The following is a 27329-nucleotide window of genomic DNA, read 5'->3' as shown; positions in this document are numbered from 1 at the left end:
GAGGAGCGGAGTACGAGAGGGATGATTCGAGTCACAATAATAATACTAGAGAGGCAATCGGATTCAGATAATAAATAATATATATTTATTGTAGATATAGATTTACGTAGATCATTACAATATATATAATAAAATAGAGACAAAATTGTTGTTTGTAAGTTGTTTACGGGGTGGGACGACGACAAAAGTAGGTATTTTATTAATATATAAAACGAGAGTGTAAAAATTGGCCTTAATTTTTTTATTTTTTTGTTAAATTTTTGTCTTCAATTTCGCGCATTGAAATCTTTGGTAGTTTTCTATATTTAATCAGAAAGGTGCTCCTTGAGGAACTTGGCCATACCGAAAGCTCGGATTCTGTCTTCTCCGAAGATCTAAAACAAAAGAAAAAAAGACACGTGCATTAGTTAATTAGTATTAATAAAATAAATAATTCAGGAAAAGAGAGAGAAAAAATTGGAAAAAAGAAATGAAATGCAAAACTCGGCAAAGGATGGCAGCAAAGTGTCAATAGTTTTGAACAAGTAATACCTTGGCCATCTTCTTGTCTGGAGTAAAGTATTGTTTGTTCTCGGGGTCCTGGAGATTGTGCTTCTTGAGGTAAGCCCAGAGAAGCTTGATGCACTCGGCTCTGGAAGCTTCCTTCTTGCCGACAACGTCGGCGAGCTCGTTGGAGAGCTTCATCGTCTTGGTTAAACCGGATCCTTTAGGCATGTTGAGCGAGAGTAAAAAATACTATTTGTACTATTGTAGAGAGTAAAGAAGAGATCTGATCACTTCCACGAGAGGAGACTTTAAGAACTAATAACTATTTCGATTCACAGTTTCGCTTTTTTTCTTCTTTTTCACTCTTTTCGTGTAATTCTTTTTATTATTCTATGTAGTGTATAGCAGTCTTATTTTACCGGTTGGCTATGTACATCAAAACAACCAATGGTAGTAGAGAATACAATTCTCTCTCTCTATTTCTCCCTCTTTTCTCCTCTCTTTCTTTCTTTCCCTCCACCTTTATAGAGGAGCTGCAGCTTTTCATGTTGCCACACAAGAACGCTTCTCCCTCCTTTCTCTCACTCGCTTCTATACACATTTGGTAACATTGAGCACTCACCAGGGGTATTCTTCATGTTTTATTTTATTTTTTATTATTACTCTACACTACTATGAATACTATTTATTATACTACAAAAAAGAGCGCCAAAATTAAAAAATGCTTCTATATATATCAAAATGAAGAAATGCTCTATAATATATGTTAATTTTTATGTTAAATAATAAATTCATAACCCTTCGGGAAAGAGACGCCAAATCTCATGGCATTCTTAGAGCCCCTTTTGTCTATATTTTATGTATTTTTATAAAACAAATGACTATTTTACCAAATCATAACTTCATTTTCTACAACAAACCTTCAAGCTTTTTTTTTTTTTAATTCATTATCTTTAAGGATAGAATTATAATTATCCTGTTCTCAATTCAAAAATTATCAAATAAAGTACATTATTGGATGTTATGCACCGATATTCAAAGGAAATGTCCTTGTTAGTCTCATCACCAAACATATTGTCCAATTATGTATGTTCATGCATGCTATGCGAGTCTAAAGCATGACTTTACGTCCGTTAAACATTAAAAAAATTCAAGCTTAAACACATATTTTTACCTATAAAGAAAACAATAGCGCTTTTTCGTATATAATGCTATAGGGTTGACCTAAATTCAAAAAAAATATTTTAGATACTTAATGCTTCTAAAGTATTTCTTCACTTAAAACTCTAATTAGGGCTTTTAATCAAGTATCAATTCACAATATAGTTTAATAAACATGAAATCTTATTTGTATGAAGATATAAATGCTCAAAAAAAGGATAACATCTTCGTAAACAAGACATATTTCAAGCTCTATCATCATAACAAATAGATTCGTCTACGATCCATTCACTTATAGTAAATATGATTGAATCCTTCACTGATATTCTTCATAGAAAGATGTATCGAATTATTGGGGTTCAAATGTTCATACGATTCTTTTTAGAAACTAAAGAATTATTAAGCTGCTTGTTCAATTCGAATTCTTAATAATTATTTACCTTTTTAAGTACATCAAACTTTGTCTTTCAGATCAAATTTGTTATTCATTGTTGTTAAATTATCAACCATGATCGATTTTTTGTGTTTTTCTTGTATATATTTGGTATGAAATCAGTTATTCAATTCTAATGATCTACGTTCTTAAGTTTCTCAAACTTTGTAGGTATTTGGAATCAAATCAGTTACTCGTTACCGTTTATTCAATTCGAATGCTCAACAACTGTCTCTGTTTTTGAGTCCCTAAACCCTCGTAATTATTTAAAATCCAAACAATTATTCGTTGCCGGTCTTTTAATTTGAATTATCAATACGTACTGATGTTTTTAAGTCTCTCAAACTGTGTCTTTGGAATCAAATCATTTATTATCTGTCGTTTATTCCATTCGAATATCAAATTATCAATAATTATTCATGTTTTTAAGTCTTTCAAAACTTCGGATCTATTCGGACTCAAATCTACTATTATTTGTTATAGCTGCATTTCGAATTCTCAATATTTATCAATGTTTTTAAATCTCTCAAACTTCGTATTTCAATCTTCAATATTTATTTCCATTCAAATTTCGAACTATCAATAGTTAGTTATTTAAATGAGTTTTTCAATTTTCTTATTTGGAATGAAATAAAGTATTCATTCACGTTGATTCTGTTTGAATTCTCGATATCTCACTATGTTATTGAGTTTCTCAAACTTATTATTTGTGGGTATTTTATAATAATGAAGCAATCATTTGAGAGTCGATAAGTCTACGATTAGGTAATCATTTGCGTCTATAACTATGAAAGAAATATCTCCATACAACAAACAAAGACGACTCCATAATGATATCATTTTACATGAAGTTAATCTCATAATAGATTTGAATTTCTCTGAAAATGATAAGCAATATTCAGTTGGATAATTCAATCATTTTCACGCCTAAGGAAAACTTCTTCTCTGTTTTCCATATAATTTGTGATCAATTATGGACTAAAGATGGAGGACTCGAGTTGTTCTACTGTTTCATTAAACTGCTACTTCATGCTCGACTTTATTAGTAAGCTCAAAGATTCGAACTCGATGCTTAAAGTCCACCACAAATATCCTTTATTTTGAAATAATTATGAATATATTTTAAGCGCCATTTTATCTTTTCATACTTACGATTGAATTTTAATATATTGTTGCTGACTGAATCAGCAGAGCTTGGATCTCGAGTCACACATATGACATAAGTTTAATTTATCAACAAACTCAACCTCCGATTTGTCAAAGATAAATTAGACTTGAGCAACTCAAAGATTTGACTCTTCTACTCGTAAAAAATGACTTGATAAGATATATCCTCAACTGTTGAACTTCCCATACTCATCTCCCGAGTTCTCAGAAATCGAATCACAAGGCCTCAACTTGAGCAGCTCAAAGACTTGACTCCTACTCGTACACAGCATTGTTCTGTTCGTTCAATTAGGTTCCAATAGCTTTTGAATGGACACAAATTGTTCAAAAACCTTATATTTGAACAATAATTAAAGCTAATTGTTTTATTTAACATTCAATGAGAGATGTAATATCCAAATCCCCATAATTATAAATCTGCATATTTCGTTCCTTTTCTCGAATCAAAGAAGATACATTAAGTTGTAAGATTGTTAACAGCTTCGTTATGGGGTTCAATTGGTGTTAGTCAAGTATCAAGAATAGCTCTTATATGGGTACAAATCCCTCCAAAACCTTAGATTTGGGTGATATTTATAATTTATAATTATTGAACAATAAGAAATATGACATTGGAATTTCTAATCATGTATGGGTTTTTTGGATAAAAAAAGCGAAATTAACGTAGAAAAACATGTTAATATGGGATTTATATAGTATAACTGTGTAACGTTTGAAGAAAATGACATTTTTAGACGCCTCAACGCATATTTAAGAATAAAAATGAATAAACAAGGGATAGATTACAGATACGAATCAAGTAAATCAATGAGTAACGACAATAATATATTTAATATTGACAAGAGAACGCATTGGATTTATAGATATCTTAATCCCAAATCAAGTTACTGTGATCCCTTCAAACAATCCAGTTGATATTATTTACTAATGATTCATGTCAATCTCATCTCACAACTGCAAAATAGTTATGCAGTCAAGTATAAGCATCTGTAGGGTGTGGACTACATTAAGATGTGGCAACATTAAATGTATGTGTGGTGAGTTAACATAAAAACAATCTTGAACATCAATCAATCAAGGAATTGAGTTTTTTTAATATCATATCAGCCCAATACTTTATAGATATGAGTCAATTATAGCCTATTTATTGCCTTTTCTGGGATGAGATGATATACTCTAGAATGTGAACTATAGTTTAGTACCAATATTCGATTCGTGAGACTGTATTTGGCCCCGATATGGCGCATTAAGTTAAACCAACGTATAATTTGGTAATTTTGACGTTGATTTTTTGCAAATAGAGGTGCAATTTGACGGCATTTAAAGGGTTATTTATAATTATTTGTGAAAAGAAATTGAGGATAATATTTCGAAGACATCAAGTGTTATCCGGATTTCATTCTGATGTAGTCATTCTAGCTTGTTTTTGTGTTAACGGGCCACATATGTACTATTTATATGATGTTTTCGTCTTTTGAAATGGTATGACAATGACTTTTACGGGAATCTGTGATAGGAAATCACGGATGTATGTTCATATTCTCTGAGTGACTAAGATCCCCTATTAGTTTTCATTTTGTGACTCCATTTTGTTAAAATAAAAGGTAAGTTGTTGTTTTTTCCCCTCTCATAGCTAGACGCCATCAATATTGTCGTTATTACTAAATACATTGAGTATAAAAAGGAATTTTAGAAGCTTGTAGCGTTGTTTTCTCTTTGTGTTGTCTATATTTTTTCTTCTCACTACATACTATTTATCTTTTTCCTTTCCCTTCCATCTCCCCCCTTCGTTTGAATATAATATCTAGCTTCATAGTGCTATAGTATAGACAAAGAATTGTCTAACAAATTCATGAACTTTCATCCCGTACGATGGCGCTACTGTTCCTTTATTACAGCGTGGAGCATGTTTTTTTTGCAATTAAGGATTCTATGCAAACAAATGTGGATATATTTTGCAATACAAGTGTTCAAAGTATCATACCTTCTCACTTTGATCCATTCATTTCCAGTAATTGTCATTGTAAGGCCTTATTAGGTGGACATTACTTTATCACAATATCCGAAGGAGAAGTGTTGTTTCTATAGGTATATATTAAGGAAAATGCTGTGGAATAAGCATACTTACCTGGCTAGAAGGTTAACCGTGATCAATAAGGCGGTTCCTTAGGGGTGAGGGCCTTCCATTGCACATCGGTAGGCTTGACCTCCTCCATTATCCCAAATGTGGATAACTGGATAGCATAATTTCTGTTAGTGGGGATCTGCGTGCGCGCTAATCCCCTAAAAAATTAGATATCATATATGATTCATTATCATTTTTAATAATAAACATTTAAATATGGATGCCATGTATACAGTCTGCATATATATATATGAGGGATATTTAATATCCTACTAATATAGCTAATAGTGTTTATCTTTTAAAATTTAACTCAATTTAGAACCTAGTTTCAGCCTATCCTCATATGCATTTTGTCAGGCTAAAATAGAGGTGCAGATTTGTTTTTTTTGGGGGGCGGGGGTATTAATAAAACACAGAAACTTTTTTGGAGGTCAAGCATGGTTATCCTGTATAAGTTTGCCTGGATGAAGAGAAGAAGGATCTCCACTTTTTCGAGTTATTCGATTAATTAGCACTTTGAAGGGTAACGAAAGTAGATGGAAGCTCTCATGTTGTGGAAGAAGTTGTGAATTTGGCTCTAATGGAGTATTCGAAGGAGGAAAGGGAGTGAGTTCTTTCGGAGTCCATCCGTTGACTGAGGGAGGGGCCGGAGGAGATCATTTATAATTATGTAAGGCATTATGCCTTTTTCTTATATGAATCATGGCAGTAGAATTAATTTCAGGAATACTTTGCACGGGAGTCGTAGTGTGCAAATTTGTAGTGGCGTTTTTCTTCTTGGACATCGATGAACTCGGATAAGAGTGAAATTAAAGCCTAATTGAAGTATTTTTACCCTTAGTGTACAGTCTATAATCATGGGCCTTATTCAAACTTAATTATTTTTTACATAATATTATATTACATACATAAATTATCATTTGATTTTGTGATGATTTTATCGATCATAATTATTGAAAAAGCTTACAGGTAGGATTATGCAATCACAAAAGCTTTTACTGAATATTTCTATACCTAAAAACTAAACAATAATTGTAAATAATCAATAAATAAAAAATAAACACGTCTCTATTATCAATAATGTAATTTAAATTAAGTTTCTTATGGAAAAGATAATAACAAAACAAATTTCATCATTTTGACGCTTAGTTTACAGTCTATAATTATGTCCATTAAGTATCACTGAATTGGACTATAATTTTATCGATTACAATGGTTCGAATAAGTTTTTACATTTTACCCCAAACAAATCTCATTTCTGACGATTGGGCAGCCTATTACAACCTTGGGAATCAGTTTACTGCACACTTTGTGGATCCATTAACTGGAGCTCATACTCAGACGATTGAGTCTTTGTGGAGGCATTTCAAAGGTATACTCAGAGGGTTAGAAGTAATAAATACTAGAGAGCTTTCTCAGACATATCTCAAGCAAACAATGATTCTTCAACTTGATTACAAGAAACAGATCCATATAGCCCGTCTCGCTCATTTTCTTCTAAATTGGTCCTGAGACTGATAAACTTTTGTTTCCAAATGGAACTGGATTGAAAATTATCTATTATGTTTAGCCATTCAAACAAATTTATTTTTTGTTAGGTAAAATTTGCCTTTTCACATCCATTAGCCTTGCTTTTTTAATTCTTCACTACGCCAAACCCCTGGTTGAAGGGCGGGGGGGCCGAGAAAAGGATGATTGACGTGACTAGTGTTGGCTTGGTCTGGACTGAATGAAGCGGACCGACTATCCATCGGTCTAAACTGAGTGAGTCGATAGACCTTAGTGTGGATAAAAATTAGAAAAAGAATACATGTGACGTCACACACTTTTTTCAAAATAATATATATGAATTAGGATAATTCATTTCGCTACTATTTCCAAATAGGAAATCCCTATGTCTTTGCAGGCTGGTTGTATAATTGAAAAGGCTTCTTTTTTTGTGTTCTACGTCTTCAGTCCGCAGACCGATGCAGGACCGACTAGGCTTTTATTATTGATTCATTTTTTTGGGCCGACCGAGTGAGTCGATCACATGATCAAACATTTGTCCGGACTAAATAATAAATATGTAGTTTATTTCTACTTAAATCAAAAAAAAAAATTGTTCAAACTTCAAGAGATGATAATTAATAAAAAGCAGTTGAAATGTGGCACAGTTTCAGACGGGTCAACGAAGAAGCTTAAAGTTTTGAAAAGAAGGCAGCAGAGTATAACACTGCACATGTCAATCAACCCAGGCTTACAGGGGGTGACGTCACTAAGCTCCACCTCATTTCTACCACGCGCAAGAGACATAAATTCCATTTTATTTTTCTTAGCTAATCAATATTCATTTCAATACACTTTTGGGTAAATTTTTATACATAGTCATAGTTTTGCCATCACTTTGGTAGAGGATTAAGTTATAAATCAAAAAGTGGCTGCCGTTTCAAAAAACAACAACAATACGAATAACTACGTTTACTTAATTTATTCAAAATCAATAAAGTTTTGGGCAAAAAAAGAAATGGCTAAAACTTGCATTTTTTCTTTAATGTGCGAAAAAATGGATTTCCAATAGAATATTGGATTCGTAGAAATGATAAAGTTTGTAGAAATTTGTCTGGAGATTTGTTTGCATATAAATTAAACACATACAAATTGATTTTTAACTAAAATATGAGTCATTTTCTGAATAATTTTTTCAATTAAGAAGTATTGCCAACAAACGATGCACTTTGGACAAAAATTTTAATCTTTATCTTACAATAACTTTTTTCAATTTTAAGAACATTTTATTACACCATTTTTGCAATAGTTGCAAAAATGAACCAGTTATTGCGGGTTATTTTTTCGACGACATTATTCTCTATAACTTTTTAATTTTTGCACTTACGAAATTTTTCGGGAAGATTTGTGTTCCTCTTTACAATATCAAAAACGCTAATTAATGTTTTTTTTTTTTCAAAGATAGTGAAAAAAGTTTTTGCGATTATCTTTACGAATTTCGACAAAAAAAAGGAAAACAATTTTTTTCATAGATATATCTTGGGTATGTTAGTTTGATGTTTATAACACAATTTTTTTATATTGATTATAATAGAAATATTATAATGCTCGCCTGCACCAAAAGTAACTAAATCAGGGATGTTCAGCCTTTTAATATAATACACTGCATTGCCACTTTAAATATTTTAATGGACTACAGAACCTATTCAATTAAATTTAATGAAAAATGTTTTCATAAAACAAATCTATTAATTACAAATTTAGGCCAAATATGAAAAAGACCTAATCTAATTTTTCAATCTGGCAACATTGTTCAGGGGCTTGATTTTTTTTGAATTTCTTAAAAAAAAATTAAAATTTTTACTGTAATAATTTTTTTTGCCCCAGAGGGATAATTTATCAAAAATTCCTTGATTTGGCAAATATTCTTTAAAATGTTAGTACGTACTATGTGCGTTCTACGTGTTGTGTGATAATCTTGCTAAAAAAATAAAACTTGAAGTGAGAATGAGTAGTTGGGGGAACTTTAACATTAAGCAAGGGCCCTCACAGAATTATATTTTGGAGAGGGCTTGGTCTTTGGAAATAGCTTTTTTAGAAAGAAAAAATATCAAATATTAAACTTTTTGTAAAAAAAATAAAAATCCAGAGCTGTTTTAAAAAAAAATAACTTTTTTGGAAAATAAATTCAATAATTCATAGTTTTTTCACAAAAAATTAATTTTGTTATAAAACATTTTAAATATTAATTTTTTTTCCCAAAAAAATTTCGAATATTAAATTTTTTTCTAAAAAAATTCAAAAATCCACAGCTATTCACAAAAAATTAATGAAACTTCAAATATTAAAATCTTTGAATAAAAATTTCAAATATTGAATTTTTCGAAAAAAAAATCAAAAATCCATAGTTGTTCACAAAAAAATTATTTTTTTTTTTCGTAAAAAGTTCAAAAATCTATAGCTATTTACAAAAAATTACAAATATTATGTACCCTGCATAATTTTCCCGAATGAAAAATTTTTTACTCCTATTTTCGCGTAAAAGTTTTTCATTCCGAAAAAAAAAGCTACTAAAAAATCCTAAATTGGGGGGGGGCAGTCCGTCTAGACCACCCCCTACGGACGCCCCTGTTACGGGGGTTGCACTGTGGCCCACGTGAGACTGGTTGGACATCCCTGGTCTAAACAAAAAGAAGAAATAATATTTACCATTGTCAATGTCATTTCCCGCTCCCTCCTTGGCCCGAGCAACGCCGGGTAACACTTTGCTAGTATTTAATAATTACTCGAAACTACTCGTCAAATATGGGATTTTTATTAATTTAAAATAGTTGACAAGGGAGAAATAAATGAAAACTCGGGAAGTGTTCCGGATGTCGTCTTTGGGCCGACTATATTATTTTGATAGTAACCATAGTCATTGTCTTGTAGTATTCCATTATTTGACAATGCATGGGTTTCGAGATGTACAAATAAGTCTTGGGAAGAGAGGAACCTTTGTCCGCAATACTGATTATCTAAAAATATGGAAAATAATTAAACTTCATGAATTGAAAATAGAAAAATAGCTTACTATTAAATAGCCAATTACAAATATGGAGTTGAGGTACATTCGAAGTGGAGGAAGTAGACGAGGCTAGGGCCATTGCGGCAGCGAGCGTTCTTTGTCGTTGCTGAAGCCTTTGAAGCAAGCTCTGGTCCTCATTTGAAACTCCCCCAAAGTAGTAATACGACCCTGCGGCAGCTGATAAAAGCTGTTGATAACGTATATGTGTTGGACATGCCGCATTTCGACAAAAGGCGTCGTCACATCCACTCGGAGGATGCCGCCATAGCCTCAGCGTACTAGAAGCCGATCTATGCGTCCGTGTTTGCTTATCTAATCGTCTACGAATCACTCTTCGTGAAGAAGGAGGTGAAGGGTGGTGATCCAATAATGGTCCATGTTCCCTTTGTTCAAGGGAGTCTCCTATGGATTTGCATGTTTGTATAAGGAGGGCCATAGGAGAAGAAGAAGGCTGGAGGGACGGAGACAGAGTCTGGCGACGAAGAGGACTCATGATGGACTTGTAATCTACATAATGTATACTTACCGTGATGTGTAAAAACACATAAAATATTCTTCAATCATCGCTCTCATCTTAAGCAAAAGGCTCTTAATTTATGATATTGTACTACTAATGTGTGTTTCTCAGTACTTAAATAATTAGGGATGTTTTAGATTTTAAGGATGGGTCCAAATCGGACGCAAACGCCGTCCCTTGGAACAGTGGTTCCCAAACTTTTTTGAATTCGACCCTTGAAACATGTGGGACTCCTACACCCCTCTTATTGATTCATGAATATAAAATTTGGAGTTCATTTTATGCAAAAAGATGACTTTAAGGACATACCAACCCTATAAAGTTAAGCCCAGAGGCATTGAATAAGAGTTATTTGACTATATTGATGAAAAATAAAGATGATTTTTATTCTACATATTGTTTATACGTTATACGTTAATTATATTTCCATATTGTTGACCAAAGTTAACTGTTATATTGGAAGAATAAGATATTTTTGTCTAATTATCTTACTTTTCTTGTAACTAATCGATCAAAAAAAAAAATATATATTCTTCAAGCAATTTTTAGTACATATTAATTCAAATATCAAGTAGTATTCAATGCAGTTTTTTATGTCTGATGTTATTCTTAAAGCCATTTGATGGAGTTTTATCACTATTTATTCAAAATTTGTACATTATACGAGGGTGGCCCGAAGATGGTAGCACTCGTAAATAAAAGCTAGTCACATATATCTAGCATCTCTTGACACTTACTCAGCAAAGTTTCCACTATTTTGGACGTGATGTAACAGTCGTTGATGTGAGTGTTTTTGGGAAAATTGACAAAATCGAGTATCGAGCTCAAATATTTAATATTTGAGCTCAATACTCGATTTTAATAGGATGGTAATCTTTTTTGGACTTGTTTTCTTGGCTAGTGGCTAATTTTAACCCCCGTTAAGCCCCGATTATATATACCGAGGGATCCCTTAAAATTTGAACAATTTGATTTTAAACTTCAACTAGATATAATTTATTAATTAACAACATAATTTCCACATAATTAATGTTAAAAATAGATGTGTGTCTGGGCTCTCTTAATCATTAATGTACCGTTCTAAGCGGCAATGATGGCTTCCAGGTGGCGGTGGGAAGCCTGGCACACGCTTGGATGTGGTTCTCCGTTATCGCGTCAGAGTGCTGGCTGACAGTGGGTTTGAGGGCCTCGGTGTTTGGATGAAGGACACTGCAGGCCTTCCCATCAACATGCTCTCAAAAGTTGTAGTCGAGGGGTGGACATCAGGGCTGTAGGTGCTCAAAAGTGTCAAAAGAACTGAAAATACTTGGAGATGATTTTCTTTTATTGCTGGTGTTAAAAGTGGCCTCTCCATCCTCAGAAGGATATTTCCACTTTTTTGAATGCTCTCTGGAGAGTGGTGTGAATCTTTGAGATTTCTTGCGTGGCTTCTCATGGACCGGAGGGGATTGGCCTGGATCGTTTTCTTTAACTCCTTTACGTACAGTTTGGCCTTTTTGAGAAAGCCCCTCTTCCTCTCCAACGTTTGGACTTGCTGACGGCGTGGACGGTGGTCCTGGAGACGTTGAATTGTGCGAGTGGAAATTCGTTTATTACGTTCATGTGTCATTTCCTCGACTTTTAAGTAGGCTAGAGAACTCACATTTGTTTTGTTTTGTAACTAAGTGTTTATACTTTAATATACATGTACCACCTGTTGTTCTGTGCCTCCAAAATGGCGTCTTTTTCAATTATGATGCAATTGATGACAAATCATATTTTTGACGACCAATGTATTTCGAATATCCCTTATAATATAATCATTAATATATCAATACATTTTATATATATATATTATTAAGTTGAAGCCCTCTTACTCGACACATAAAGATTGTAATTAATAAATTTTGACGTTCAATTACAGTTGTTATTATGTATTAATAATTTATTAACTCTAAAATCGCGTTATTTCATATGTTTTTTTTTTGCAATATTATTTATTGTAGTTTTAATTTATGTTACTTATAAATTGAATTTGTTTGATTCGTGGAGATCTTTTGAGGGTTCGATTTACACACAAAAAAGGAGAATATTAATTACATATTATGTAGGCAATATACCTTGAAATTAAAGCCTTAAGAGAGGGGGGATAGTTGCATATACAGGTATACAGTCAAACCTGGTCTAATGTCCACTTGTTTTAAAAAGCGTGTCATTAAGATCATATCCTGTTTTCAAATTTAGAATTGTTACAAAATGGAAAATCTGGTTTAAAAGGTAACATGTCCTAAGGGGTAGCCTTTTCAGTTTTTCTTGCTTAACCACTTCATACAAGTTTTGACTGTTGTTCTTTAACAACGAACTTTAAGTTTAAGTATGACGTTATTTGTTGTTTTGGTGGATAGGCCGAAGTGTTTGGCGTCAATAAAAAAAAGAAATGGCATAGATCACCTATTTTCCAAAAAATTTAACATTTGAAATTTCATTTTTGAAAATTCTTTCCAAAAAAATTAAATTTTTATATGAATTTTTGAATTTTGTTTCCAAAAATTTAGTATTAGCAATTTAATTTGTGATTTTTTTTTTTAAAGGCTGTGGATTTTGGAATTTTTAAAATTTATTTTTTATTTTTTTGTGAATAGCTATGGATTTTTGAAACTTTTCTTAAATAGTTTAATTTTTGGATAATTTATTTAAATTATCCGCAATAATTTTAAAACCTATCCTCCACATATTTTCCAGTTTTTTGTCTTACTTCCGCAGATTAAATGATGTTTTCCCCGATTTTCTTTTATTGATTAATCTGTTATGAACTCCTTTGTTAGCAAACCAAGTAACTTCACTTAATCCCCACTTATTATCTACTCAGTTAATCTAAATACCTCTTCAAATCACAAGCTTTTTACGTAATATTTGTGCATTGTTCTCCAATAACATATCAAATGGGGTTAGTTGGTTATGTAAGCAGAGCTTTGCTTGAATAATAATACAATTATACCTATTATTATTGCTGAAAATCCTGTATACAATGGGTATGTTAAAAAAAGCAAACCGAAAATTCAAATGGTAACCCTGACAATTTGAAAAATGTTCTGGAGGAGAGTAGGTCAGTTGTCATGACTGTTCATTAAATCGGCTATAATCAATTGTGTGAAGGGAGGAAGGAGGGAAAGACATATACTCGGACATTTGCTAGAATTATTCCAATGTCAATCCTCAATTACAGTATGTCCAAAAATTGATGGTGGTATTAAAAATATCTATTTTATAGTTAAAAAAAATATATTTTTGGTCGGAATAAAATGAAATTTGGCTGATACAATCATTAGGCAATATTGAATTTTTATTATGCAATAATTATCGATGATTGCATCATACATCAGTATAAAAGGGCTCAGAAAATACGACAGGATGTTAGTTGAAATTCTATATCCGAAATGGGGAGAGAGCACTCTTTGAAGACCAGGGTCAATGGCATGATAGAGGGTGGATCAAGCCAGAGAGATGTTGCTCAAAGGTTACGGATTCTTCTCAGGACCATTGAGAATCGGTGTAAGAAAAGGAAGGATGGACAAACCCTTGCAAATCAAAAGGGTCAAGGAAGGAAGAAAAAAATTAGCAAAGTTCCCAAACTGATGGTTTCAAAATCTTTGACCAAAAAGAGGCAATCCACAAGGAAACTTCCCGAAAGATTGACTTCAAAGGACTATCCAATATCCAAGTCATCTGTCAACAACTACCTGAGCACTCTTTGAAGGCTTTGCCATACAAACCTTGCCTGTACTCCCAAACTTTCAGAAAAACAAAGGAAGGCCCGGCCCGGCTTCCATTCTTTCGTCAGAAGGAACGTTGGACTGCAGATGACTGGAAATGTATCCTCTTCAGTGATGATAGTCCATTTGAGCTATTTCATGCCCCAAATCCCCAAACAGATCGGGTTTGGCTAAGAGATAAGGGAGATGTGGAACCTACTCCACCTGTGAAACTTCCTCTGAAAATTCAGGTTTGGGCCACCAAGCAGTGTCAGATCTTCACCTGATTCCACAAAACTAAACTGTGATGGCCAAGTACAACGTAACGGAGATCCTCAGCAAGTCTCCGATGTCAGCTTTGTCTCGTACTGAAGAAACTGGACCTCCTTTGAAGAGGAAAATGTTGTCTGACACATCAAGAGCCATTTTCTAGCAGGATGGTTCCCCTTGCTCACCACTCCAAAAAGGCACAAAAGTGGTGTTCAGACAACTTGGATTCTTTCTGGGGCAAAGGCACATGGCTTGCCAACAGTCCTGATTTGTCTCCCATTGAAAATTTGTGAGCCTTGGTCCAAAGGTAACAAAATGAAAATGCCCTAGCAATTTGAGAGGATGAATTAAAAAATAAACTGACAGAAACATGGGAAAAAATTTCTCCAGATACTTTGAATAATCTATATGAAGGGATGCTAAAACGCATCAAAAATGTATTAAGCTTAAAGGTTGTCATATTGGGAAGTAAATAAAGTTTTACGCCAAAAAAATCACTTGTTTAGGTTATTTCACGATTTTTTAAAAAAAAAAACACCATCAATTTTCGTACATACTATATACTCTGAGTCCAACAAGGACTTACAATTATAACCCCGCAACAAATCATCAGGTTTACACTCTGTCCTTTATGAGGCCACACGAATGTTCAACCAGGTTTTAAATATAATTAAATCTATTTATGAAAGAATGTTCACTACTCAGGAATGAAATAATAATGGCTTTTAAGGAAAAGAAAGCTCATTCTTCAGATTACCAATTCAAAAAAAAATTCAACAGATTTACATCACTGCCTATTATTTATCTATTTGCCCGGTTCACACTCAATTGATTGTTGTAAAAAGTTTGCAAACAAAATCATAGGGGTCGTTCTGTGGTAAAATCCTGCTGCCCTTTGTCATTGTGAGACAAAATTGTTGTGGTTAATATGATCGTGAAGAAACATCATTGTAAGCAATATGATTTTGAGTAAATTCATTGCAAGACAATATCATCGTGTGCAATTTCATTGCAATTATGAAATATTAAGGGAATTAAACTATTGAATGATTAAAAAAAAAAATCCACCGGAGCTATTTTCCTGTGCATTAAAGAACCTTTCTTATCTCAAAATAAAGTTCTGCCCAGATGAAGTGCTGTGCCCCAGGAAGTTTCCTTTCTACCACTGCTGCGTTTCTATGATCAATAACCCTTTGTAATATCTTATAATTATAGTTGATAATATTGTAGAGAAAAACGCGTGCAAGGAGAATGGGGAAAAAAGACATATGGTATCATTGTTTAAAATACTGATGTGATTATCATCTGCCTGCTTTATTATGATTTTTGAGGGTATAACGAATGTATTTATTAGCAAAATGTTTAATTCAGATATACTACGTATAATTGACTTCGACGTTTTTTATCCGTTACAGTAGATTTGAAAACGTCACACTCCATGTAATTGTAATTCATTATGAACCTTATTCTCAGAATAATAGCTAATGAAACGACAAAGTAGAGTATTTGAAATATATTTGAAGCTCAAAGTTTAAAAAAGAAGGTTTTAATTAAATATAATCTACATACTAAAAAATAAACCATTAAACATTTAAGTTAAATATACAAAATTAAACAATTAAAATCGTATAACTATTAATAATAATAAATTATAAATACAGAATATTGAAATAATAGATTGATCCAGATAATTTTTTCTTGTTCTAACATCGGAATTCAGTTAAATATGTCATAACTTTAGGTTGCAATACACAAGCGAGACGTGGAGTTTAATCAAAAGATAATCACCCCACTTCTTCATCTGGAAGTTGCTATATACAATTGTGTACAGGATATATATATCTCTACCGATGAGATCTAACTAATTATTAATAATAAAGTAAATGTCAAAATCATAAAATTAGACAATAAATATAATAATAAAAAAATGTTAGAAATAAATTCATCGTAAAGATTTAGAGCAAAAGCTAATTATGTAGTAATGTCCGGCGATATTACTCTCTGTTAAGAGCATCAAAAAGATTTTCCCCGTTATTTAGGTATGCTTATATAACAACATACTATTATCATGAAGGATATACACAATTGTTAATTATAATGCAACACCCAATGTAACTACCCTCGTTGTTGTGACCATTTAAACAGTTGTTTTTGCCTTTTATGAGTTTTCTGAACACCATTTCTTGGAGCCCATCAACCATAGCTAAGCCTTAAGTGATAAAAAGTAATATTTATTGACTATGTAATATTGGAAAACCTAATTATCATACCCAAGTCTTAAAGCGAAGTAAGTAGTCCCAGACAAACTAGTTGCAAACCATCCAAAGCTACTACCCCCGTTGTTGTGACCATTTAAGCAGTTGTTTTTGCCCTTTACTGAGTTGTGTATCATAATTCTTGATATGTTTAGCTAAAATAGAATCATATTTTAGGGTTAGATTAAAAAAAAAATTTGAATACTTACTGTGAGATAGTACAAAATTCAGAGTTCCATTTCGATATTTGTAAATACTTTTTACTGATAACTTTATCGTCATTTGGTGTGGATGACTCAAAACATTTTTATATGTATTTCTATAAATGACATCAGTAACAACATCCTCCATTAATTTAATGATGCTTCCTCGGGAAGGGATAGGTTTACTCGTGTATTTCTCCATAAATTTTTAGAACATAGATGATTAGCAATGGATAAGGTTATATTACATGCAATAAGCATCGTTGTGAGATCAAAGTTAAAGTCTGACTTGATGTATTCATCGTTAAATTGATTTTATAGATGAATATCCATACTTTTGTTATGAGATGAGGATAATGAGTGGCGTGTAATTCTAGACAGGGGACTAAAGGCACATTTATATCGACAAATCCGACAAACCATCTGTTTCTCATCCGGTAAGTATTTTCCAAATTCCTAGGCCTCCATTTTCAGAAATCCAGACACAAGCCGATGTTATTTTAGGCATTTTATTCAGTTCTCTATCGACTATCCCCATCTAATATTAATATATTAATATTGAATAATAAAGGCGGAAATGATAACGTTCATGATTGATAGAAGAAGATTTATATTATTTAATCAATGATGCCATAAGTATTTCTTCTCCTCGCACGCTTTTCTATTCTTACCAAAATTATCACCCTTACTTATAATACACCCACGGATTGTGCAGGGGAACAATTGGTCCCCAATGAAGGTTATATTCTATGCTGCCACTTCGTTGATCCACATGGATCCCTTGTTATATCTTAAAATACACCCTGGCCGGTCCCTTGATTCACAGGTTTGCTAACAAAGGAGTTCATAACTGATTTATCGAAGCAAGGAATTCTGGAAAACATCATTTATTCTGTGGATTCAAGGCAAAAACTGAAAAATATGTTAATGATAGATTTTTATAAGCAGAGGGAGTTATGTAATGATCAATTTTGTCTACTTTAAATCCAATTTGAAGCACAACCAAAGGTAAAAAAGACTAATTGGTTGATGTAAATTGACGTCTATTCGTTGAAGAATACAAATCTAATCCAAATTCGATTTGGAAATAAATCCTTCTAGCTTGCTTTTGTGTTGATGGGGCACATATTTAAGTATGTATTTAGGGGCCCGACCCATATTGACTTTTGAGTCATTATTGATTTATTTCATGCTCATTTTTGGAAAGCTCTGGAAGATATAATTCTATCAAAGAAAAGCTGTACATGCTTAGCCATTTCGGCAACTGTTGAATTTTCTTCTGGAATCTTCTTCTATCGGATCTGGATCGGTTAAGATCTTTAGATGGAAATATTCAAGTAAATTTGGGGTACCAGAACTCTCAGATCCAGATCCGAAACCAAAATTAGACCGAGACTTGTCTCGAATGTTTAGGAATATTTTACCCAAAGTTTGGACCTTAATAAAATAGAATCTGGATTCCATTCAATTGTACTAATTATAGTTTTTGACACAATGAAATGCCCAAGACTATTACTATTAGAATATAATTATCGCAGCCTTTTATGCGAAAATAAACAAAAAAAAAAAAGGTTCACTGTAAAATGATAATGGTGGAAAGATTGCGATCAAATCCGTTAGGGTAATATCGTTGCGTGGAAAAATCACGGTATACATTATCATTGCAGGAAAGGTTTTTTATTTTTGCGTTAAGCATGAAGATATAAAACGGATTGGCCTTGGAGCCCAGCGGTTCACATGTTCAACCTTTATGCCGGAGTATATTATGGGATATTAAAAGAGGCTCTTGATGCTTAGAAACACGGCAGGGATGGATTTCAAATTGTTTTCGTGCCCAGGACTTTACCTGTATAACCTGAGGGTCGGGGGTATATTTTTGGATATTAGAAGGGGCTTGATTGCTCAAATATAACATAATTGAAATTAAATTGCACATTGTAATATTGTCTTGGAACGAAATTACTCACATTCCCCTAGAACGCGTTCAGGACGCACTGCAGTAGGGTTCCTAATCCGGCAAACTATTTCGACGGTTAAAGTTATTTTTACATGTGCCCGTACTGATTGTATGTTTTATTTGAGGGGTAGCAATAAATGTTTTATTATTACTCACAATCATCTTGCTTGCGACGAATGATGTTGCCTCACTATGATATACCCCACAACAATTTCGTCTTACTATGACAATGTACACTATGATTTTATCAGGTAAAGATATTACCAGGCAATTTTGTCTGCAATCTTTTTATCGCAATCATTTTCCCGTACACCAATAAAAGGCTCAAAATCAGTTGGTAGTTAATAAGAACTACTTTGAATACAACCAATCAATATAAAGAACACTAAATAGAGGAAAAGAGGCACAGCTGACAACCAAATAGAGCGTAACTAATAAATGATTGTTAGGTAATGCTTTTTGTTTTCAGCTGTTTATATTTGTGCTTCTAACTCCTTATCAGTATTCTCAACGTTGATTGGTTTAATTATAAAGAGATCTTTTAAGCTTTTAACAATTCTCAACAATTATGAATAATAATTCCTTAGTTGTGGAATGGAATGGGCTAATTAGCAATTGATTTTGGGCCTTTTTTCTGTTTCTTTTCGGAGTTAAGGTTGTGCGATACAATAAAGTTAAGACCGTGCGAACGAAAATGGTCATTTAGATGTCCCTCCAAGCCTTAATAAAGATAATTGTAGATGCAACTTTCAATTTTTTTAAACTAGGATTAAGCAATACAAAAGGGCTTGACGATGACATCCGCGCTCTCTTTGGGTCACCCTGGAACCAAATGTCGCCGTCATACGATTTTTTAAAAATCCCGCGTAATATATAGACAATAAACATTCGTTCAGTCTAATTTCGTGACAATGTAAGATCTATACTCGGAGCTACTGGAGATTCTGTTCACAGAGGAGGAATGGAGATGCGTTGCAAGATTGTGTCTAATTAATAATTGAGGACAAATCAGCCATCGTGCCATATGTATGACAACTGGAGGTCTGGAGGATTCGAAGAACCCCTGTAGGACTATTTTGAGGTCGCGGAGGTCATAGGAGAACAGTAGGAAGGATAGGGACGTGGAGTTCATCGAGAAGGTATGTACGATTATTGACTGGTTACCACCGTCTCAATTGGAAAGAAAACTTTCTTAAAATTTAATATTTTAACCAATTTAGTTTAAATTTAACGTTAAATTTAACATTTTTCTAAATGTTTCCGGCTAATTTAAATCCGATGGATTATTTTGTCTGGGGCTACCTAGAGGTGCACACAGTTATATACGTTCCCACACAACTAGGGCATTTCTGGTGGCAATCATAAAGGAGCACTTTGCATTTATGTCCAGGAACCTCTTCATCAAAATCTGCTTCCACTTCAGAGGCTATATCGAGGCTGACGGCAAATATGTTGAGTAGGCCTAAAGACACATGAGCTACAATGACTTTTTTTTATTATTTGAAATAAAAATATTAATAACTACGGATTTTTTGTTGTTTTTTGCAAATATTAGAGATTGTGCAAATTTTATCTTCGAGCCTTTTAAGATATAGATTATCCCTTGGATCTTTTCAGATAATACAAGTTTACTTATACTGTACTCAAGTTCACGACCCGTATCATTTCTAGTCGTATAGACAAGTTACATATGTTATTGAAAATATATTCTTCTAGCCATTCCAACTGATTTAGCATTGTTTCCTTAAAAATAATTCTGGCCTCATTTGGATTATTTTTCTTAACAGCATTGTGTTTTTTAACTGTGGCTCTTCTTCAAAATTTAGAGTGTCTTTCCTGGGTAACTTCACTGAAACGGGCATGAAATGCTCATCAAAATCTTAAATTTTCCCTCTCGGTACATATAAATGAAGAACTACCGCAACCTCGATTAATAATCTGACGACATTTACTAATACATAAATATCCCAATAATTGTATAAATTCAGGCATTGAGTGTTACTCAATACAGTTTCTTTTTTTATTTCGCTCGGACACTGTTACTATGTGAACCAAAAAGTTAATAATTTTTCATTCATAATAAATTAAGATAAATTTATAGAGATTTACGCCTAGGCCTTTTTCTCAAATGCCCTCAAAACATACTCTCAAGAAAATTGTATTTGCTTTATGAATAAATTTGATTTTTCAATCTTTTTGTTCCCTCTTTTATAAATCGAAATTGTATGGTGTAATTCATTTCGTTCCTTGGGTTGATAATTGTATTTTATTTAATCCATTCTTTTGTCTTTTTATGGACATGGACTTTGTTCTTAATATTGGACACTATCAAATCCTCAAAGACCTTTTATCATCTGATAAACTTCATATGGATGACATTGATGTCTTTAAAACTGCTCTCCACGGAATCTCCATCTGAGATAGAAAATAAGAAGGGAGACTTGAGAGAGATCCTAGAATCTGCTCTCTGCACTGATGAGGAAGTAAAATGATAGTTGGAAAGGTTTTATTAAATCGATGTCAAACCTCGGAAGATCTAATTTGCTTAATCGTTTGGTTACTAGTTTTTCGATATAGTAGTTTCATCCTTATCTACCTATTTTCAACTGACTCGATAGTTATAAAAAAAGGAGTTGGTTGTAATTTTTTTTTTAACGTTCCTTTAATTCGTCAAATGGAGTTACACTGATTAAGTATAATTAAACATTATAGTATTACATTTAATCAGTTAGACCTAGGAACTGTATTTGAAGTTCATATGCCGAGTACACAAACTATCTGTGTCGTGAAAATGATATTTTTTCAAACACAATTTTCTCTCCAACTAGTTATCAAATTAAAAAAATAAAACTACATTCTGAAAGCTTGATAGATTCAATTTTTGACTTGACCAAGAGAATAAAGAGTGAAATGCATGGAGGAGACTTTTAGTATGTGTAATCTTTTATTACATCGTCGTACTACCTGGCAGTGACTAGCCTGCCAGGATGTTTATAGGTAAATACAAAGGATAAAATTACTTACATATAAAACTGCTTAAGATAGTAAAAGAGATTGAGAGGTAGAAGAAACGGACTAGTGACAGTATACAACAGATTATTTTATTCTATAAAATCACCTCCAGTCTCAATTACCGTCTCTATACGAAGGCGAAAACACTAGCTGGGCTTCGCCACTTGGCCCCTTTATAATTAGATGTATTGATATTAACTCGAGAATACATACAACACAGGGACATTTGGTATAATATAAATTTTTTTTAGATGGCCTTAGGGTACCTCACGCAAATTGTCAGGCGACCCACAGGTTAGAAACCATTGGTTTAGAGTATAGAAATTATTTTTATAAGTTTTATGAGAGGCGTCGAAAGGGGTTTAAGGAGAGGGTGGAGTAAAGGGGTTATGTAGGTCTCTACCCCTAAAAAAGTAGAAATTTTTTATCATTACCTATAATATGATACTATCTGTTTTTTATGTAAAAATTAAATGTCAATTTTTCAACTACTCATAAAAAATATAATTAATTCAAATTTAGTCTCTTTCAAAAAGTTTCCAACTAGCATTTTTCTTAACAGTTTTTTGAGCACACACTTCCAAAAAAACAAAAACCTGCACCATCAGGAAACAGAGGTCTAGGGGTAATTTGCTATTCTGCAGACCGCCTCACGAATATTCCAATATTGTTAAGTACATTTTTTTCTCAGGGGAGCCTCAATAGTCACGCTGACACTTTGACAGGATATATTAAAGATTTGTAGGAAAATTGCTCGAAAATGTTTTTGCCGAAAAACAATTTGCTGAACGGACATTTCGTCGAAGGAAAATTTGCCGAAGGGATATTTTGCAGAAGGACTATTTGGGACATTTGACCGAAAAATGATATATTTAATATAATGATATCTGCGATTGTATATTTTAATTCAATTTTTTTTGAATGACGGTAAAAATAAAAAGGTTTTCTTCATATGGTAAATATGTGATATAAGATAAATTAATGATTGTTCTTTTGCAGGAAAATATTTATTTTATCAATTATATTCTTTAATGTTATAAGCACAGCACGCTGTATGTGGTTAGCATTTAATTTGAATAATAATTAGTTGATAGCAGAGAAGTTATTAGCACTTTTTCCAAATGAATCATTGTCTTGTTTGTTTAATATTTAATTAAGTACTACAACGGTAAAGATTCGAACTATATTCGAACCAATGTGTTTTATTTATTTAATGATTAATGAAATTAATAAAAAAAAAATTACCTGTAAAAGAACACAAATTAGTTTACTTATATAATATATAGGATGGTTTTTTTTTGTAAGAGCGGGAGGGAGACATATGGTATCCTTGAATTAAAATGAGTTATAAAAAAATGTATTGGAAATGCAAAAGATTTAGTAATCAGGAGCAAATAAACTGTTAAATGTATTTTGAATTCATTGTACAGGTGTGCGCGTCTAAAACTGAACACTCCTTTAAATTCTACGCCATGCACATATTCCTGATTTTATTGAGTTGAAACCGGTTTATACTTCGAGGCAAGGGTATTGACTAGTTATAAACAAAACTCCAGCAAAATCTAAATAGTAACAGTGAAACAACAGCCGATAATATGGAGAGACGTCGAGTCGCAATTTTGGAACTTTCCACGCGGGGAAAAACTCCCACTGAAATAGCCAAGATTCTGAACTGCAGCCGCACCTCTGTTTACAGCGTGACAGCCGAAGGGACTCCTGAGGTGAACACAAAATCTAAGTCAAGGCATCGAAAGTCGAGCGAAATCGTTGCTGCCGTGAAAAAGTCTATCGAGGACAAGAGAGGCAAGGTCACCGTCAGCGGCCTCTCCAGGGAGTTCAACGTCAGCAGAAGGACCATGGACCGGCTAGTTAAGAAAGATCTTGGCCTTAAGGTCTACAAGAGAACCCCTCGTCAAGCCCCCAAGCCTGTAGACAAGGAATAACGCCTAAAATTTAAAGGAGTGTTCCGTTTTAGACGTGCACACCTATATGTGTATAAATCTAAAAATTATTGTATTTAATATGATAACAAATTCTATAATATGGTAAGAAGTACTAATTGTGACCCTACAAAAAAGCCACCCTGTTTATTAACAAGATACCAACTCCTGTGTTACTTATTATCACTAAGATTGACATTGTGTTTTGATAATAATATTCATACCGGTTGGAAATTTAAAACTGGCACACTTGGAAAGAAAAAAGAAAATAACCTTTCATTATTTAATTCTACATTTAAAAAAAAATCTTTATTAATCCTTCTCTGATACATAGCCACTGTCTATTCGGCCACCATTGGCCTAACAGATGGAGACAAACCTCTTGATAAATTAGTTGCAAGTATTGAGAATGAAGTTCGGGTCAATGACAGCCTACTCCTCGTCGATAGAGGCCTTCATGGGCTGAATGTTCGGGTGACGGATGCTACAGGCCCTCTTCTTCACATGCAGCCAGAAAGAAAAAAACGAGGGGGTTGACATCTAGACAGTGTGGTGGCCACATTCTCTTCTCCCAGAAAAAGATGTTATTACCTCAGAATCTCTGAGTAATTTTTGCCGTGAGAGGAGGGCCACATCTTCTGAAAACGACGTTGCCGTGCGGGAAATCTGTCTGGACCCAGGGGAGCAGGTTAGTCTTCAGAACGTGGATATACATGACTGCAGTGAGCCAGTAACTCTCCAGGAACCAGATCAGGGCGCCACAATGTCGTTGGATGCAACAATACCTAGAGCGCCATGGCTGATGTTGGGTGTTTGTTGGTAGTCACCGTCCCCATTCACTTCTCCGAAGCTGATATATCAATCATTACGGCGATTGTAAACCTCTGTTGGAGTGTCACCTGAAAAAATGGTATGTTGATCAAGTATTACATTATGAAAGACAAAACCTTCAGGAGACTAAAAAAACCCAGCTTGATAAGCAATATGGGGACTCTACACCTTCAATTAGAAACGATTATAAGTGGTTTCAACATTTTCGGATTGGCCATAAGCGAAAAAGTGACGCTTAGCGTTCTGTACGCCCTCTAGAGGCTACTACTCCAGAAATTATTTATAAAATCCAAAAAGAGGTATATATATATATGTACCCTTAAGTATTTCGATTTAAGATCATCACGTATATAAATATATATTTTTTCATAAAGCACAAATCAAAATACATAATTGAAAAGGTTATAATCGTGATCAAGAGCTGGGGGATAGGTAATTCATGGCTTTTTTAAAGGAGACACACCTATGAAAGAGGGGCGGGGATGTGAGTAGAGCCATGTCATAAGCAGGGTCTAAGGCAGGGGTTTCAAAGTGTAAGAGAGCGTCTAGGCGTCGAAATATGGGATACCTACTTTTTGAACGGATAATAACAAGGAAAACTTTACATAATTCCAGATTATGTTTTCATCAGTGTAATAGGTCATTATTAATATTGTCAAAATGGCCCTCTCCACATTTAAATTGGTTCTCTTGCCACTGATCATTGTTAAAAATAAACGCTCTGCCACTATGTTAAAAAAAAGATACTGAAAATAAATTTGGGCACCCTCATAATTTGAAGAATGTTAGGGAGAATATCAGATAAATTCAGATTATCATATTAGTGGTTATGACGTTAAATTAGCTGATAGCCGCTATAAGATGAAGGAAATAAACAGAGTCCCCATTCCGTATCTAGCAATGATATAGGAAAGGAATTATTTCAATGAATGCCAATCCTCAATTAATCTCCGAGTCAAGTAAGGACTTATACCTAGAGTTGAGTAGTTTTGTAATGGAAACACTACCTTTAAAAGGAAAAATGGATGTTGCGTGTGCTCTTTTTTGCCTATTATTTTATCGGTCGTCGTGGTGTTACGACACTTTGAAGTATGCATTACTGCCTATCTTTGGTGCAAATTGTTTTAAAAAGGCATAATCAAATAAATATAAATTAACTTAAATACAGTTATAATATTTTATCCGTACCAATGCTATTTCAAATGTAGAAGGTTCTCCTGTTCATAGCAGTAATCCATTTTCTCCGCCAAAATCATAAAATCGTATAAATGTCTTTCTCCCATCTTCTTCTCGCACTCTTTTTTTTCGTTACAAATATATCAACTCTACCTATAACTCCCCAACAAATTATCCGTGTTACTTTTCGTCTTTAACACACTAGTGATTACTTTATACTTTGATATTCACTCTTCTTTAAAGAATGACCATAACAGCTTTTGGAAATAAAAAAACATATACAGGCTGTGTAAGCTAAATGTTGACTGAATCACTTATTTTAGAAAAATGTCGATAATTTTATTTTTTGATAAATAATTTCGATTTTCTTTTTACCAAAACTTCGAGACACGACCTTTGTGAACATGGTTAGTCAATATGGCCGCCCTCAGCAGTAATCAGAACCTCCCGACGCCGGCTGAAATCCTTGCAGGAGTTGATGATGAACTTCTCGGACAAGTTGTTCCACTCCTTCACAATGGCAGCCTTCAGGGAGCCCACGTTCGGGTGAGATGTCTGGTAAGTACCTCTCTCCAAAGTACCCCCCCCCATAGCAAAGTCCAACGGGCTCAAATCTGGTGAATATGCTGGCCACATGTCCTTGGGCCAAAAATCAGTTATGCTGTCGGCGCAGAACTTCTGGCATTCGGCAGATGTGTGTGGAGGTGCACCATCTTGGGTCTACACATAGTTGTCCTCTGTGTAAGTGGCCTTGAGCCATCACAGTATGGTGAACCTTAGCACCTTGTAGGTGGCTTCCTGACCAATTTTCTCCCCAGTCTTAAAAAATAAGTGAGGCATCTTCTTGCCGTTGGACACCACGACCCACAGTACCATTGTTTTGGCCGGATGTTTTGTACAGAACACCCCCTTAACATCCTTTGGTGATCCCCCAAGCCATCAGTCGTTCTGACGTTTTGGAGACCTGGTCAACGGTGAAAATCTTCTCGTCAGAGAATTTTTTTACTGTGGATCCATTTGCCTTGATCCACGCACGAACTTTCTTGCACCTCTGCAAGTGTCTGTCAACCGATGGAGTAGGGTCCTTGTGTAAGAGGACGACCCCAAGTCCTCCTTCACAGCCCTCCTGATTGTCCCCTCGTCCACGTCAAACTCGTTAGAGATGCGATTCATAGATTTTGTAGGGTCCTCCTTGATCTTCTTCTTCAGGTCCCCCAGAAACTCAAAATCCCTTTTCAAGTAGTGTCCCCCACTTCTTTCTTACCTTGGGAGGTCTTTTCCATCCTTTTCATCTTGACCACCTTGAAAATGAGGCTCCTGGAGCACTTCACAATGTTTATAATCTCTGCCACCTCAATTTTGGCATCTAGAAGGTCTGAGATCCTCTTCCTTTTTGCTTCTTGCTAACTCATGATGAAAGATTTGAGAAATATTTATTATTGTTTACTTATGCAGAAAGGACAGGTGATTCGGAGTATGCAGGAAAAAATCAGAAAACCTCTCTACTTTA

At 33.8% G+C, this 27329-nt stretch overlaps 2 protein-coding genes, 1 long non-coding RNA gene and 1 other non-coding gene across 4 annotated transcripts; 1 reads left to right on the top strand and 3 right to left on the bottom strand.

Moving 5' to 3' along the window:
• Positions 1-62: 62 nt before the first annotated feature.
• On the bottom strand, positions 63-983 carry LOC121131999 (uncharacterized). Its single transcript, XM_040727430.2, has 2 exons — positions 532-983; positions 63-374 (listed from the first exon to the last, which is right to left on the bottom strand). Exons 1-2 carry the CDS (start codon positions 712-714, stop codon positions 306-308), a joined length of 252 nt encoding a protein of 83 aa, XP_040583364.1. The 5' UTR covers positions 715-983; the 3' UTR covers positions 63-305.
• Positions 984-5367: 4384 nt separating this feature from the next.
• On the top strand, positions 5368-5532 carry LOC121132119 (U1 spliceosomal RNA). The gene has a single exon (XR_005869229.1). It is a non-coding gene; the product is annotated as a U1 spliceosomal RNA (small nuclear RNA).
• Positions 5533-9659: 4127 nt separating this feature from the next.
• Positions 9660-10674, bottom strand: LOC121131997 (uncharacterized). Its single transcript, XM_040727429.2, has 2 exons — positions 9934-10674; positions 9660-9877 (listed from the first exon to the last, which is right to left on the bottom strand). Exons 1-2 carry the CDS (start codon positions 10418-10420, stop codon positions 9678-9680), a joined length of 687 nt encoding a protein of 228 aa, XP_040583363.1. The 5' UTR covers positions 10421-10674; the 3' UTR covers positions 9660-9677.
• Positions 10675-16530: 5856 nt separating this feature from the next.
• Positions 16531-17406, bottom strand: LOC139907687 (uncharacterized). The gene is made up of 3 exons (XR_011784411.1): positions 16910-17406; positions 16716-16855; positions 16531-16654 (listed from the first exon to the last, which is right to left on the bottom strand). It is a non-coding gene; the product is annotated as an uncharacterized lncRNA (long non-coding RNA).
• Positions 17407-27329: the final 9923 nt, after the last annotated feature.

The sequence above is a fragment of the Lepeophtheirus salmonis genome, chromosome 1, assembly GCF_016086655.4.
Source record: "Lepeophtheirus salmonis chromosome 1, UVic_Lsal_1.4, whole genome shotgun sequence".
In the NCBI taxonomy this organism is placed as follows: Eukaryota; Metazoa; Arthropoda; class Copepoda; order Siphonostomatoida; family Caligidae; genus Lepeophtheirus; species Lepeophtheirus salmonis.
This window is presented reverse-complemented; position numbering and strand designations above follow the sequence as displayed.

What these genes read in the sequence shown, in the direction of transcription:
- LOC121131999 (XM_040727430.2), bottom strand. Translation starts at nt 714, where the DNA reads ATGCCTAAAGGATCCGGTTTAACCAAGACGATGAAGCTCTCCAACGAG. An exon ending in CAGACAAGAAGATGGCCAAG is followed by an intron (nt 375 to 531) that starts GTATTACTTGTT and finishes CTTTTGTTTTAG; the next exon opens with ATCTTCGGAGAAGACAGAAT.
- LOC121131997 (XM_040727429.2), bottom strand. Translation starts at nt 10,420, where the DNA reads ATGAGTCCTCTTCGTCGCCAGACTCTGTCTCCGTCCCTCCAGCCTTCT. An exon ending in TTGTAATTGGCTATTTAATA is followed by an intron (nt 9,878 to 9,933) that starts GTAAGCTATTTT and finishes CCATATTTTTAG; the next exon opens with ATAATCAGTATTGCGGACAA.